Raw genomic sequence first — 14,197 nt, forward strand, 5'->3', positions numbered from 1 at the left:
CTGGGGAGTAATCCAAATGAGATTTGATAAACGACACTTAGAATACAAGGGATTTCGGTAGTAAGTTCACACATGACTTACTAAACCCGAATAAAGGAAAAGATGCTACAACAGGTTCATATATGACCTGACAACGCTGGGGGATAATCAAGGAGAAAACTCTTCAGAACAGGTTCATGTATGACCTGATACCGGAATAAGGGTTCAACAACAGGTTCATACATGACCTGAATGGTATTGAACAAACAGAGAAAAATCTTCAGAGCAGGTTCAAGTATGACCTGACACCGGAATAAAGCTCAATGACAGGTTCAGATATGACCTGAATAGTATTGAACAAAAAATCTTCAGAGCAGGTTCAAGTATGACCTGACACCGGAATAAAAGGGTTCAACAACAGGTTCGGACATGACCTGAATGGGATTGAACAAACAGAGAAAAATCTTCAGAGCAGGTTCAAGTATGACCTGACACCGGAATAAAAAGGTTCAACAACAGGTTCATACATGACCTGAATAGGATTGAACAAAGAATCTTCAGAGCAGGTTCAAGTATGACCTGACACCGGAATAAAAAGGTTCAACAACAGGTTCATACATGACCTGAATAGGATTGAACAAAGAATCTTCAGAGCAGGTTCAAGTATGACCGGACCCCGGAATAAAAGGGTTCAACAACAGGTTCATACATGACCTGAATAGGATTGAACAAAGAAATCTTCAGAGCAGGTTCAAGTATGACCAGACCCTGGAATAAAAAGGTTCAACAACAGGTTCATACATGACCTGAATAGTATTGAACAAAAATTGGAAAAACTCTTCAGAGCAAGTTCAAGTATGACCTGACCCCGGAATAAAAGCTCAACAACAGGTTCATACATGACCTGAATGGTATTGAACAAAAATTGGATTTGAAAATGACTGCGAAAACCGGATGTCGGTTTAAGGGCACCAAATACAAACTGGAATCAAAGGTCAAAGGATCTAGGATCGACAACAAGACCTGGGCCAATGCAAAATGAGCTCGAAGTACATTTCGGCTATGCATGATTTGAATTTCCTTTTATGCATGATATATGAATGATCATGATTATGAGAATGCTGACACTGGGCAAACTGGGAGTTTGTAAAGGCTTTTTATGGAAGCTCATGATTCCTCAACACCGAGAACTCAACCAAACATTTTATGATAGATGTTGTCAAAGGAGGATTCTATCCAGTTTGATGGCCACAACTTAGCCAATGGATCCTTTTGGAGGATTAATGAATCGTGCTAGCATAATTTTCGGGCACTCGTCTTAAACTCAATAGTTGTTGACGTATGGCAGAATTTGTTTGAGCAATTTGAAAGCACGAAGAAAGAGGTTCTGCCCCTCTGTGGCTCATCTTGCCCCAGTTTGTTGGGTCTTTGGAAATGTTCACCTTGAAAGTGAGTTTGGAAACAACTTGCCATGAGACTACCTCAAGATGGCTTGCCCCAAGTGTTTGAAACTTACAATGGTCTGAACTTGACTAACCAAATGTTGGAATGGTAGACTCTTGATTTACTTTCCTTGGATAGTTGGACTTACTGAGCTATGAGGTGGCTTACCCCGATCTGATTCTTGAAGTAGATTACTCTTGGCTAGATGACCCTTAGGGTGATTAGCTCGAATTAACTGATGCTCAAAGTGATTTGCCCCTGACTAGACTTCTTTCACTCCATCAAGTTCCTCAACTGTATATTGTTGGAATTTCTTTGACGCTAAGTGTTGACTTGCAAATAAGATTGTTCATTCAAAAAATGGTAATTTTAATGGTGGGTTTATGCAAAAATTTGAAATCAAAATTTATTGATATGAACGGGTGAAATACAGTGAGCGGGTCAATGATAAGAACACAATGATGATCTAGTCACTCACAGTACGCAAGTTGGTGCCATCAAATGATTAACAAAAATCGTTTGGAGTCAGGTTAACACAACCTTGTTGTAGTATGCTTTCAAAATAAATCCTGCCTCAATTAGGTCTTTTAAGGGTTGTAACGTGGTCTGGTTCGCGGCTTCTCGAAACAAAAGGATATAAGGCTCAAAATTTATTTTTACCCACCCCTTCTTCTTGATGATCTCCAGTTCCTACGTTCCGTTAATTCGATACAAGCATTCGACTTCTAATGCCTCGGTACCTCTCTGGGCAATTAAAAGAAGATGGGATGTACACCCCCGGTTCAATAGTTATTACAACACCTGGCTTCAGAGGACGGTCAAAGTTGATCATTGAACAATCGTGAATGTCCATTCCGAGATAGTGACCTATAGAAGTTGGGTTCAGCGTATGGTAGGAACTGCTTCCAAAACCTTTCAAAATTCCAAACTCCTTTAGTCCTTTCTGCAGCATTTCAACCGAACGGTTGTGTATTTGTCGAATACTTGCACCAGGCTTACAAAGTTCCACACAATGCTTGTTTGTTTCCAGTATAAGCTCATAAAACTCCTCCTGTGCAGAAGAGAAGGTACCACAAGGTGGCCAGGTACGTGTGAGATTACTGTCATAGCCATGTAACTCACATCCAACATCCATCAAAACAAGATCTCCATCTTTAATCTTTTGATCGTTCCTAGAGTAATGTATAACACTTCCATTAGGCCCGCCACCAACCACGGGATTGAAACCCATTCGTTGGGCACCTCTCACTTTGCATTCATATTCAACCTTTGCAGCTAGCATACCTTCATCGGGGTATGTCTTTGAATGCAGCATTGTCAACAAAAGTGCTTGGACAAAGATGGATGTGGATTTTGGGTATAGTTCGAAACAAAAATGGATTTAAAAAAAAGAGTTGGGTTATTGGATATTTGATTATAAAAATGGATGTGGATTTTTTTAGGAATAATCCAATATTAGTTTGAATATCAATTTAATTAATAATAACAAATCAGCAAAAACCAAATTAACAACAAATTAATCTATAATTCATTTAAAATTACTTGGATACCAACTCTAACATTCATTTGGAAATTAAAATCGATTAGAGTTTGAATCATTAGTAAAATAAACAATTAAGATTAAATTGAAAATTGGAATTAAACTTAATTCGAAATTAAAATCAAATTAAAATTTTTAAAAAAGTCAAGATATTAAAATCCATTTTATAATCAAAAGCACCATGATCAAAAAGGCCTAGACAACGACCAATGCGTAACAAAATATGGATTTGGGGATGAATGTATGCAAGCGAACCTCAGGCCCAGTGCCAAACAAAAATAAATAAAAAAAAATTCAAGACCAAAATCGGGGTATAACAGCGCCGTAGAAGCTGCCAATAAGAATATTAAGAAGATCATACAAAAGATGATAGTAACATACAAAGACTGGCATGAGATGCTACCCTTTGCTCTTCATGGTTATCGCACTTTAGTACGCACTTCGACAAGGGCAACGCCTTTCTCTTTAGTCTACGGAATGGAAGCTATTTTACCAGTGGAAGTTCAGATTCCCTCTCTAAGAATTATGAAAGATGCAGGCTTAGATGAAGATGAATGGATTCAGACTCGACTCGATCAGATAAATTTGATTGATGAGAAGAGACTTGCGGCTGTTTGTCATGGGCAGGTATATCAGAAGCGCATGATCCAGGCGTTTAATAAAAAAGTCAAGAGACAGGTATATCAAATTGGCGACTTGGTAATAAAGCGTATCATTCTACCACAAGGTGATTCTAGAGGCAAATGGACTCCCACATACGAAGGGCCATTTGTAGTTAAGAAGGTATTCTCTGGTGGAGCCATGATGCTTGCTACAATGGATGGCGAAGACTTCCCACATCTCGTGAACGCAGACATAGTTAAAAAATACTACGCATAAAAGAGACCCGCTAGGTCGACGTATCTAGGCAAAAGTAAGGGCATCCCGGCGAACCAAAAGGGTTCGGGCAAAAATTAGGGATTAACATATAAAAATGTACACCCGGCAAGTCGAAAACCTGAAAAGGCGGCTTGGGCAAAAAAGGGTATCCTGGTGGACTGAAAACCTGAAAAGGCGGTCCAGGCAAAAATTAGGGATAAAAGCGTATGACTATGTCCCGTTCTCGGTCAGCTTCACCCAAGTCAAAGGGACTAAACAAGCCAATCACTTCTATCCGACAACAGGAGATGAGAGGCTTGAAGACATAATGACAGTAGTGGAATTAAAATCAATAGGACTTTTTCTTCATAGTTTTTTCTTTATTTTCTTGACAATTTCCTCTTACTAGGATTTCTGTCTCCTTGTACTCAAGTTGCCTGTTTATAGGCCCTCTTTCAAAATCAATACCATTTTATCTCCCAAAAAGATGCTTTTGTTTTACTTTCTCTATTTTGTTTGCATAAACGTCCATTGATTTAATTCGAATTAATATATGCGTTTGAACACGATTAATGTTTACCGAAAATACATGCATAAAATAGAAATAGCAGTTACTAAAAGACTTTAGGGTCGAGGATAAAGTCTAACCATGCTTTCCGATGAATCCGATTGCTAATCCTATTCCCCAGCAAAACCAGTTATTCCCAAAAGAAATTAGCACTACTGGACAGACTGGTCATCTCTTTTATCCCCCAGCCAGGTCCTGGTGAATACTTCTACCATCAGACAGAAATCAAATATCCCCAGCTAAGAAAGGGTCATCAATACAAATATTTCCAACCAGAATATGGGGATTTATTTTCCCCTGGCAAAAAATTTCAGACGCACAATTTATTCATGCATCATTTCGCATCATATACATGCATGCAATGTTCACATTTATTTTCACAAGCATAAAACATCTGATGCATCATAACATGGCATGGGGCTAACTTTTTCAGGTTAATTATCCTCCCAATACAGTCAAAATAAAGGTTCATTCACACGGACACCCTCATCGGTTACATTTTAGATTCAGATGCATCTTTCAGATATAATCCATATGGATGTTCATTCTGATGAGCATTCTGACATCCTCCTAATGATGGCATCTTTAAGCCCATCCCAGACATTTATTGCAAATACAACATATACAAATATTACCAGATATAGCCTAACGTACGGTTCATTCTGATTCAGCCTAACGTATGGTTCCTTCAACTACTCCAATACGGTCTAGCGTACGACCCATTTGGATGTTCATCCCCTCAGATACTACCTAGCGTACGGTACATTCTGAAGTGTAGTCTAGCGTACGACTACCTTTTATCATTAGATACAGCCGAACGGACGACTCATTCTGCTACTCAGATACGATCTAGCGTACGATCCATTCTGACCTTTATTTCTCCAGATACAGCCTAACGAACGGCTCATTCTGCTACTCAGATACGATCTAGCGTATGATCCGGTCTGATCTTCCGTCCCCAGTGAAGTCACCAGCCTAACGGACGGCTCATTCTGCTACTCAGATACGATCTAGCGTATGATCCGGTCTGATCTTCCGTCCCCAGTGAAGTCTGTCGCACCTCAAAAATGATGATAATGCGATCCCTCGCGATAGGACGCGGAAAAAATGTTGTTCGAAACAGAGTCGCCACCGAACTTTATTCATTCCAATGAAGGAATAGGAAAATATCGAGAAAACCTTTAGGGAATAAGAATAATGGTCGTCGCAACCATATTCGGGTTCGGGAGTCGATTACGCAAGGGGAAGGTATTAGCACCCCTTACGTCTGTTGTACTCAACGGGAACCTCTTAGTCTGATTTTGCTATTTGACTGTTAATTGACTGTTTATTTGCTTGCTTCGAGTGATTAGAATTGATGATAGATATGGATGAAGACCTCAGGAGGGGGAATGGGAGGTTTTTTATTAGTGTGCTCGCGAAGATACAGCAATCTCCTGCCTACGTATCCTTATAGTGCAATAAGGAAATCAGAGCATTCGTAGTTCGGGATACTACGAATATTTGGTGGGTTTTGTTTTGACGAACGACTGTGTAGGTCGGCGTTCTAACGGCTAAACGCTGGCTTGTCTACTCTCGGGGGAGGCTCTAGCACTGGTTTGTTGGGCGCATTAGAAAGGATTGACAATGTTCTTTTGAAGAGGTTTTGGTCACGCGGGGGTGACGAGTTGAATTGATGTGTTTGGGTGTTTTGGTTTCGATCGCTCGGGGGCGAGAAGTTATGTTTGATTTGTTTGAGATGTTTTTGAAGAACGACGAAAGGTTGAGCAATGTGGTGTTCACCAATCGTTCAATTCTTTCGAGGAGTAATAAGGCGTCCGCCTTCTACTCCTTTTTCGTTCGAATTATTTTGAAAGTTTGTTGGTGTATTTTAGTCGGAAGTCGATAATTTGTGCAATATGGCGTACGCCAATTATCCAAATAATCGAGAGAGGGTGAGGCGTACGCCTCCCCTCTTTTATCATCCGAAGTTTAAATTGTAAAAGATATGTTTAGATGTCGTATTCGATTGCGTTTTAAATTGATGACGAAGATTCGAGCAATGTGGCGTACGCCAATTATTCGAATAATCGAAAGATAGTGAGGCGTACGCCTCCTATCCTCTTTTCATCTGAAATATGGAATTAAAAGGATTTAGGATTTGTAGTTGATTTAGAAGATGTGATTTGAACTTGTATGATTATTAGGGTTTCATTTGAATGACGAAAATCCGAGCAATATGGCGTTCGCCAATTATTCGAATAGTCGAGAGATAGTGAAGCGGAAGCTTACTATTCCCCTTTTCATCCAAAATATGGAATTAAAAGGATTTAGAATTTGTAAAAATGATTTGAAATTGTGTGATTTAAGATTTAATCGGGTGACAAGAACTCGCGCAATATGGCGTACGCCAATTATTCAAGTGCTTGAGAAATAGTGAAGCGTACGCTTACTATCTCCTTTTCATCCCAAATTTATATTTGAAAGAGAAAAAACTTTAGAAATTGAGTTGATTGGAAAATGATTTGAATTTGTGTTGATTGAATAAATGAATTTTATTTTGTGTATTATTTCATCTACTCGATTAATCAATAACCAAGTAGGTTTCATTGTAAGGAAGCCCAAGAGTAAGCTATGTGAGGTTGATGGCGATGCTAAGAGCAATCGACTTACAAGGATGTTTGGAAGTGGACTCGATGTTGAATCGAGAATTGTATGATTTGTGCTTTTTGAAATTGGTTTGGATTAATGATGAATTTGTTTTGAAACAAAATTGGAAATGGTTGATGAAAAGATGGTTTGTGAAGTAATTTAGTTTGAAATAATGTGAAGTTTATGATATTAGGAAAAAATAATCAATTTCCTTTTTTTACAACAATTAACCTATGAAAAATTTGATTAAATTATTTAATTGAATTAATTAAGTTCAATTATCTAAATTATTTAATTAGATCAAATAATTCAGTTAATTAAAAATGATTAATTAAAATTAAAATAAATAATTAAAAGAGAAGGAAAATGGACATGGATATTGGTTTGGTCACTATGTATTGAGGAAAATGTGCTTGGAACCAGTTTGAGCATAAGAACAATATATTTGATGTCGTATGTAATTTCAAAAACTCGGTCAAAGTACTCCATTAATATATTGAAACATTTGGTGGCACAACGGTATTGAATTACCAAATCCATTGACTAAATCTTAATTTATTGCAATGAAATCAAACAGAAACCAATAAGATTCACATCATATTACAATTAAACTTAACAGTGAAGCAACAATAGAAATTAACAAAGTTCAAAGCCTGTTGGGCCAGGATCTTGCCGTAAAACAGAAGCAAATAGGGACGAACGCTTACATCACAATGGTTAAGCGTATTTTTAAGGATTTTAAAAAAACAAACTCAGCAAACCAATTCAACTTTACATGCATCGGTACAGGACCTGTACCTTATACATCAAACCAAAAAACAAGAATTCAAAGAAACAAAATACTAACTAAAACTAAAAGTCATCTGAAATCAATCGAGGGCAACATAACCTAACAACTAAGGATGCGACTCTTATAATTGAGAGAAAAGAAGAAGCAGAAAAAAACATATTACAACATTTTGAAGCTTCAGATATTTCATCAAAAGAAAAACAGCAACAAGTGTAATAAGATCAACTCAGGAGAAAATAGTTCACAGTACAGCGAACGCAAGGTCTAATAGAATAACCAAAGTTCATCTATAAAATCAACAAACTCAACACGAGATGAACCCAACTAGAACATATCTCAAAAGGGGAACGAGTTCTTTAGCAGAAAGAGTTACCTAACGCGGACCCATTGCTGTTGTATTTTTGGCTAGCGAGCGATGTTGCTTCTACACTGAGTCACTGCATCCTTAGCATCGTCTAAACTGTGACCTCCTTTGACCGCATCAATTGCTAATACCAGTCCTTTTAATCGTCCAAATCAGATTGTCGTTTGAGAGAGTAATCGTTGCTACCGTTGGCGTTTGAAACTCTTGCATTCAATGTCTGAACAAAAGGTCACCTGCAGTAAACTCAAAGCCCAACATCAATAAGTAAATCAGAAACTTCAGCTTCTATTGAGTCGGAGTTACCGACACGATGGCGGTATTTCGGATGCGAGGTTTAACAAAAGATGGTAAAAACGGCGAGGAATTTGTTTTGTAGGTTTCCGCGGCGGAGTGAAGGTTGTTGGGGTCGGATGTTGCGATTGGGTTTCGGTTGGAAGTGAAAAGCGAAGGAGGTTTTGACGGAGGGTATTGGCGGTGTGGAAAAGGGTAAGCTGGTGGCGGCGTACGGTGGTTGGGATGATGAGATGATGAAGGCACAGATTTGTTGGATGGTGATGTTGGTGGTAGAGGTGAGTGAGGTTGATGAATGTTTGAGCGGCGAGGGTTTGATGGTTGTTGAGGAAGATGAAGATGAACGATGAAGGTGATTTGTGCGAAGGAGGTGGTGCGGTGGTTCTTGGGCGGAGTTCTGTGGTGCTGACGAAGGGTTTTTGAGAGTGAAGAGAGATGTTTTCTCTTTTTGAGTGATTGTGAGAGAGGATGAAGGGTGAGGTGTTTTTGTGTGACGAATTTGAGAGGAAGCGTGAGTTTACTGAGTGTGTGAGGGAGGATGTGAGCTAGTTTCTTTTTGAGTGAGGAAAATGAATGAATATTTTTTTTTGTCGTGAGTGAGCTGAGTGAGGGAGATATTTGAGAGATTCTGAGAGATTTGTAACGTGGGTTTTTGTGTGATTTTTTAGATTGGAGAGAGAATGAGGTGTGTGTGACCGTTGGGAGTGGAGAGAGATAGTGAGGGACAGGTGGAAGAGAGACATTAGAGTTTCTATTATTTTTTATTTGTTTTTTTTTTATTTAAGAAAAGAGAATCCAATGCTAACATTTTTAATACACTAATAATTCACTTAAATACATAAAGCATTAATAAAAAAAACTAATTAACATTTGATTTAAATAAATTTTAACTATTTTAATTACCTAACTAACCAAAAATATTGATCCATTAAAAATAGAAATCGAATGCAAATTTGTCCGAAAAATTAAATCAATCATACTAAAATTATCAACACAAAACACATTATTTGAAAAATACACTGTTTCCTCAAATTTTGACAATTCAACCGATTTGTCTGTATTCTCAAATAAATTCATTCTGACTGATATTTTAGGTATTTATTCATGATGCAAATGTATGTCATGCTATGCATATGATACAAAAATAAAAATGAAATAAATTCTGTGAAAATTTAAATATGCCCGGACAAAATTGGGGTACGACAGCTGCCCCTATTTAATTATCTTGAATTAGAAGGTAAGAATGACAACGGTCATCATACATTCGTGGTGGAAGGTAATTAAATACGAAAGGATCCAAATTTTGTCCTTTGAAATGCAATGGAGAGATGCAGATGAAAATGCAATGGTCACCAAGGTAATAGGGATGGGATGTCAAACCAATGCCAACCCTCGAGTCGACACTTGAATCTTGCACAAGTTTTTTTTTTTAAATGTAAAGACAAAAGTGTACATGTTTTCTGACACCAAAAGGATGACAGTCCAAACTAATGGTCATCACCAAAAGGATGATGGGAATTCAACATGATTTTCAGGATTATCATCACCAAAAGGATGATGGATAAGCCGAACTTCAAAAGTAATCATCACCAAAAGGATAATGGTTACAGTGGCTACAACAAAAATCGCCATCACCAAAAGGATGATGGTAAGATCAACAAGAAATCTTGCTATCACCAAAAGGATGAAAGCTGGACACAATCCAAAGATTTCCATCACCAAAAGGATGATGTCCGTCACCAAAAGGATGATGGTTATTCTGATAAAGTTTTCATTAACAGAGAGTGCAATATCAAGGCTATCACCAAAAGGATGATAGTCGACTCATCAACTTCAAAGATCACCATCACCAAAAGGATGAGAGTAAGATCCAACAACAAAACTTGTTATCACCAAAAGGATGATAATAAGTCAAGTAACTTCAATGATCACTATCACCAAAAGGATGAAGGTAAAGTCACACAACAAACTTGTTATCACCAAAAGGATGATAAAGTCAAAACAATCACCATCAGCAAAAGGATGAAGGTTAGATACAAGATAAAACTTGTTACCACCAAAAGGATGATAATAAGTCACACAACTCAAAGGATCCCCATCACCAAAAGGATGATAGTAAGATCGACACAAAACCTTATTATCACCAAAAGGATGATAATAAGTCAACAGTCACCATCACCAAAAGGATGAAGGTATAATTAAAAGACACAACTTGTTACCACCAAAAGGATGATAATAAGTCACACAACGCAATTGATCACCATCACCAAAAGGATGAAGGTAGGATCAAGACACAAACTCGTTATCACCAAAAGGATGATAATAAGCACACACGCAATTGATCACCATCACCAAAAGGATGAAGGTAGGATCAAGACACAAACTCGTTATCACCAAAAGGATGATAATAAGTCGACAATCACCATCACCAAAAGGATGAAGGTATTGTCAAACGACAAAACTCGTTATCACCAAAAGGATGATAATAAGCACACAACATAATTGATCACCATCACCAAAAGGATGAAGGTAAGATCAAGACAAAACCTTGTTATCACCAAAAGGATGATAATAAGTCAACAATCACCATCACCAAAAGGATGAAGGTATTGTCAAACGACAAAACTTGTTACCACCAAAAGGATGGTAATAAGCACACACGCAATTGATCACCATCACCAAAAGGATGAAGGTAGGATCAAGACACAAGCTTGTTATCACCAAAAGGATGATAATAAGTCAACAATCACCATCACCAAAAGGATGAAGGTATTGTCAAACGACAAAACTTGTTACCACCAAAAGGATGATAATAAGTCAATAACCTTAAATATCACTGACACCAAAAGGATGACAGTAAGATCAAACAAACCGAACTTGTTATCACCAAAAGGATGATAATAAGGACAGAACTTCAAAACTTGTTATCACCAAAAGGATGATAATAAGCTGAAACAGACTCAATGATCGCCATCACCAAAAGGATGAGGGTAAGATCAAAACAAAACTCGTTATCACCAAAAGGATGATAATAAGACAATAGTCACCATCACCAAAAGGATGAAGGTAAGACCAATCAACAAAACTTGTTACCATCAAAAGGATGATAATAAGTCAAAACTTCAAAACTTGTTATCACCAAAAGGATGATAATAAGTCGACAGTCACCATCACCAAAAGGATGAAGGTACTACAAACAACAGGACTCGTTATCACCAAAAGGATGATAATGAATCCACAATCACCATCACCAAAAGGATGAAGGTGAGATCATAACTTCAAAACTTGTTATCACCAAAAGGATGATAATAAGTTATAATAACTTCAAATATTGCTGACACCAAAAGGATGACAGTGGGATTGGACTTTCCAAATGTCACCGTCACCAAAAGGATGATAGCTTAAACCAAGCTTTATAATCCCTATCACCAAAAGGATGATATTTAGATTGAACTGGACGTCATCACCAAAAGGATGATGGTTGAGCCAAAATGACAAGGATTGCTTATCACCATAAGGATCGGCGACACCAAAAGGATGACGGTAGGCTGTAATAATTGCAAAGGTCATCATTCACCAAAAGGATGAAGGTTGAACCAAAACTTCAAGGATCTTCGACAGCAAAACGATGACAGTGAGATCACAAATGTCAAGGATTTACCATTACCAAAAGGATAACGGTCATCATAAACAGGACGATGATCAATGTTATTCCTCAATGGACTTTCACCAAAAGGATGATAGTGAGAGAAATATTGGAAAGATAAGGCTACTGTCAAAGTTCAGTAAACCTGATTTGTTGGGTAGTATTGGAACATTATTGGTTAAGACTTGCTTGGGGTATCGACAACAAAAAGGTTGCAAAACCAATATTCTCTGGAGAGATGTAGTTTCTGTCAACAAAAGGTTACAGGAAACAACTTGTTGAGGGACGCTCAACGTGAAACAAGGTAAGTGTTTGGAGAAACATTGTATGACTTAGCTGAGGATAACATTTTATCAACAAAAGGTTGAAGGATGTAACTCAATGGGGAACGCCCAATAGTAGGGTAAGAACTTACTCAGAGAAAAACAATGACTCAACTGAGGGTTGGCCTGGATGCCTACGACTAAACCTTGGATTTTGATTTGTACTATATGCATAGATGTCATGTATGCGTTATGTAATGAGGTGATGCATATGATGCATGTTTGAATGCAAAGACCGATTGGCTTGTTTGGGATTGGCCCCCCTTCTCAAAGGCAGTGTTTTGTGGAAACCAGTGTTGGTTGTATTTGTTTTTTGTGAGAATGCCAGCAAAGTGGACTTTGTTTTTTGTAGTTGTCGATGTGGATTGGTCTTTTGATTGGTGGAAGGACCTGACTTCCCGACACTCAGTAGTTGATGATGGGATGAACATGCAATGGATGCGGATACTCTTGGTGCCCCAAGTTTGATCTCTTGTTGATATATTGTGTATTTGTCTTTGAGAAGATCTCGATTTCTTCTTCTGAAATGTACGGCCAGCCTGTAACTGAGCATAGCGACGTGATCAACGCATGTTGGTTATGCCTTTGATGTGCCCCAAGGATTCTTGTCAAGGTATGACGTTGTACTGGTATGAACTTTCGACACTTTGGTTGTGAACTCAAGCAGTCGCTAATGTCTTGATGCAATCTGCTTGACTGACTTGAAGATATGAAGGGAATTTGCCCCTTGCAACTTGTCTTGCCACTGACTGTAGGGTGTTTAAAAGAATTCTCCTTGAAAGGAAACCTTAGGAGTGATTATCCCATGACATGGTCTGAGTTTGTTTTCTGATGTCCAAATCTGGCTATGGTCTGCCCCTGATTAGCCTTTGAGAGACCCGCCTCAGCCGAACTGAGTTTTTGAAGTGTTTCTCCTCCCTGATCAACCGACGCTTGGAGATTTGCCTTATACTGACTGCTTTTTATGTCAACATGATCAGAAGATGCCATGCCTCTGATTCACAGGATGGTCTGGATTCGTGTCAGCACCAACGATCAAGTGCCTCTTGAATTGCCCCTTGTTGGACTTTCCTCGATGTCAAGTACTGACTGACAATTAAGAATTGTTATCCAAGAAATGGTGATGTTAATGCAACAGTTATGCAAGTTTTGAAAAACAATCATTCATTTGGAGTGTCGTGGTAGTGTGTGGCGAGTGGATCATGAATCCAAATGCGGTGCTTGATTTGGGGTAGTGTGTGATTGATATAGTGAGAATAGAATATTAGCAAGTCTCTAGGAGTCAGTTTACTCAACCTTGCTGTAATATGCTTTCAGAATAAACGTTACTTCAATTAGGTCTTTTGAAGGTTGTAACGTGGCTTAGTTCATGGTTATTGAAACAAAAAGATATAAGGCTCAAAGTTTATTTTAACCCACCCCTTCTTCATGATGATCTCCAATCCTACGTTCAGTTGATTCACACACATTCGTCTTTTGCAGGTGTAGGAATAAAGATGGTGATTCAAAGTCTCTTGGAATGGCAGCCATCTTATTTCGTTTTTTGGATGTTGGTGACCCTTTGATTTTGGTATGGTGGTCACTGAATCTTGTTTTTTGTTTTGTTGAGGCTTTCACTGTCTCTTTTGATTTTTGTTTTGATCCCTAACTTTTGCATGGACCGCTTTGTTTGAAGCTTTAATCCATCGGGATTGCCCATATTTTTGCCTAAGTCTCCTTTCAGGGTGTTGGACTTAGCGGGCTCTTTTTTTTTGAAATTGTGAC

At 38.2% G+C, this 14,197-nt stretch overlaps 1 protein-coding gene across 1 annotated transcript; it reads right to left on the reverse strand.

The window, feature by feature from the left end:
• Window positions 1-2,122: 2,122 nt before the first annotated feature.
• Window positions 2,123-2,737, reverse strand: LOC127136239 (intermediate cleaving peptidase 55, mitochondrial). The gene has a single exon (XM_051062827.1). It carries the CDS (start codon window positions 2,735-2,737, stop codon window positions 2,123-2,125), a length of 615 nt encoding a protein of 204 aa, XP_050918784.1.
• Window positions 2,738-14,197: the final 11,460 nt, after the last annotated feature.

This window comes from Lathyrus oleraceus, chromosome 4 (genome assembly GCF_024323335.1).
Source record: "Lathyrus oleraceus cultivar Zhongwan6 chromosome 4, CAAS_Psat_ZW6_1.0, whole genome shotgun sequence".
Classification (NCBI taxonomy): domain Eukaryota; kingdom Viridiplantae; phylum Streptophyta; class Magnoliopsida; order Fabales; family Fabaceae; genus Lathyrus; species Lathyrus oleraceus.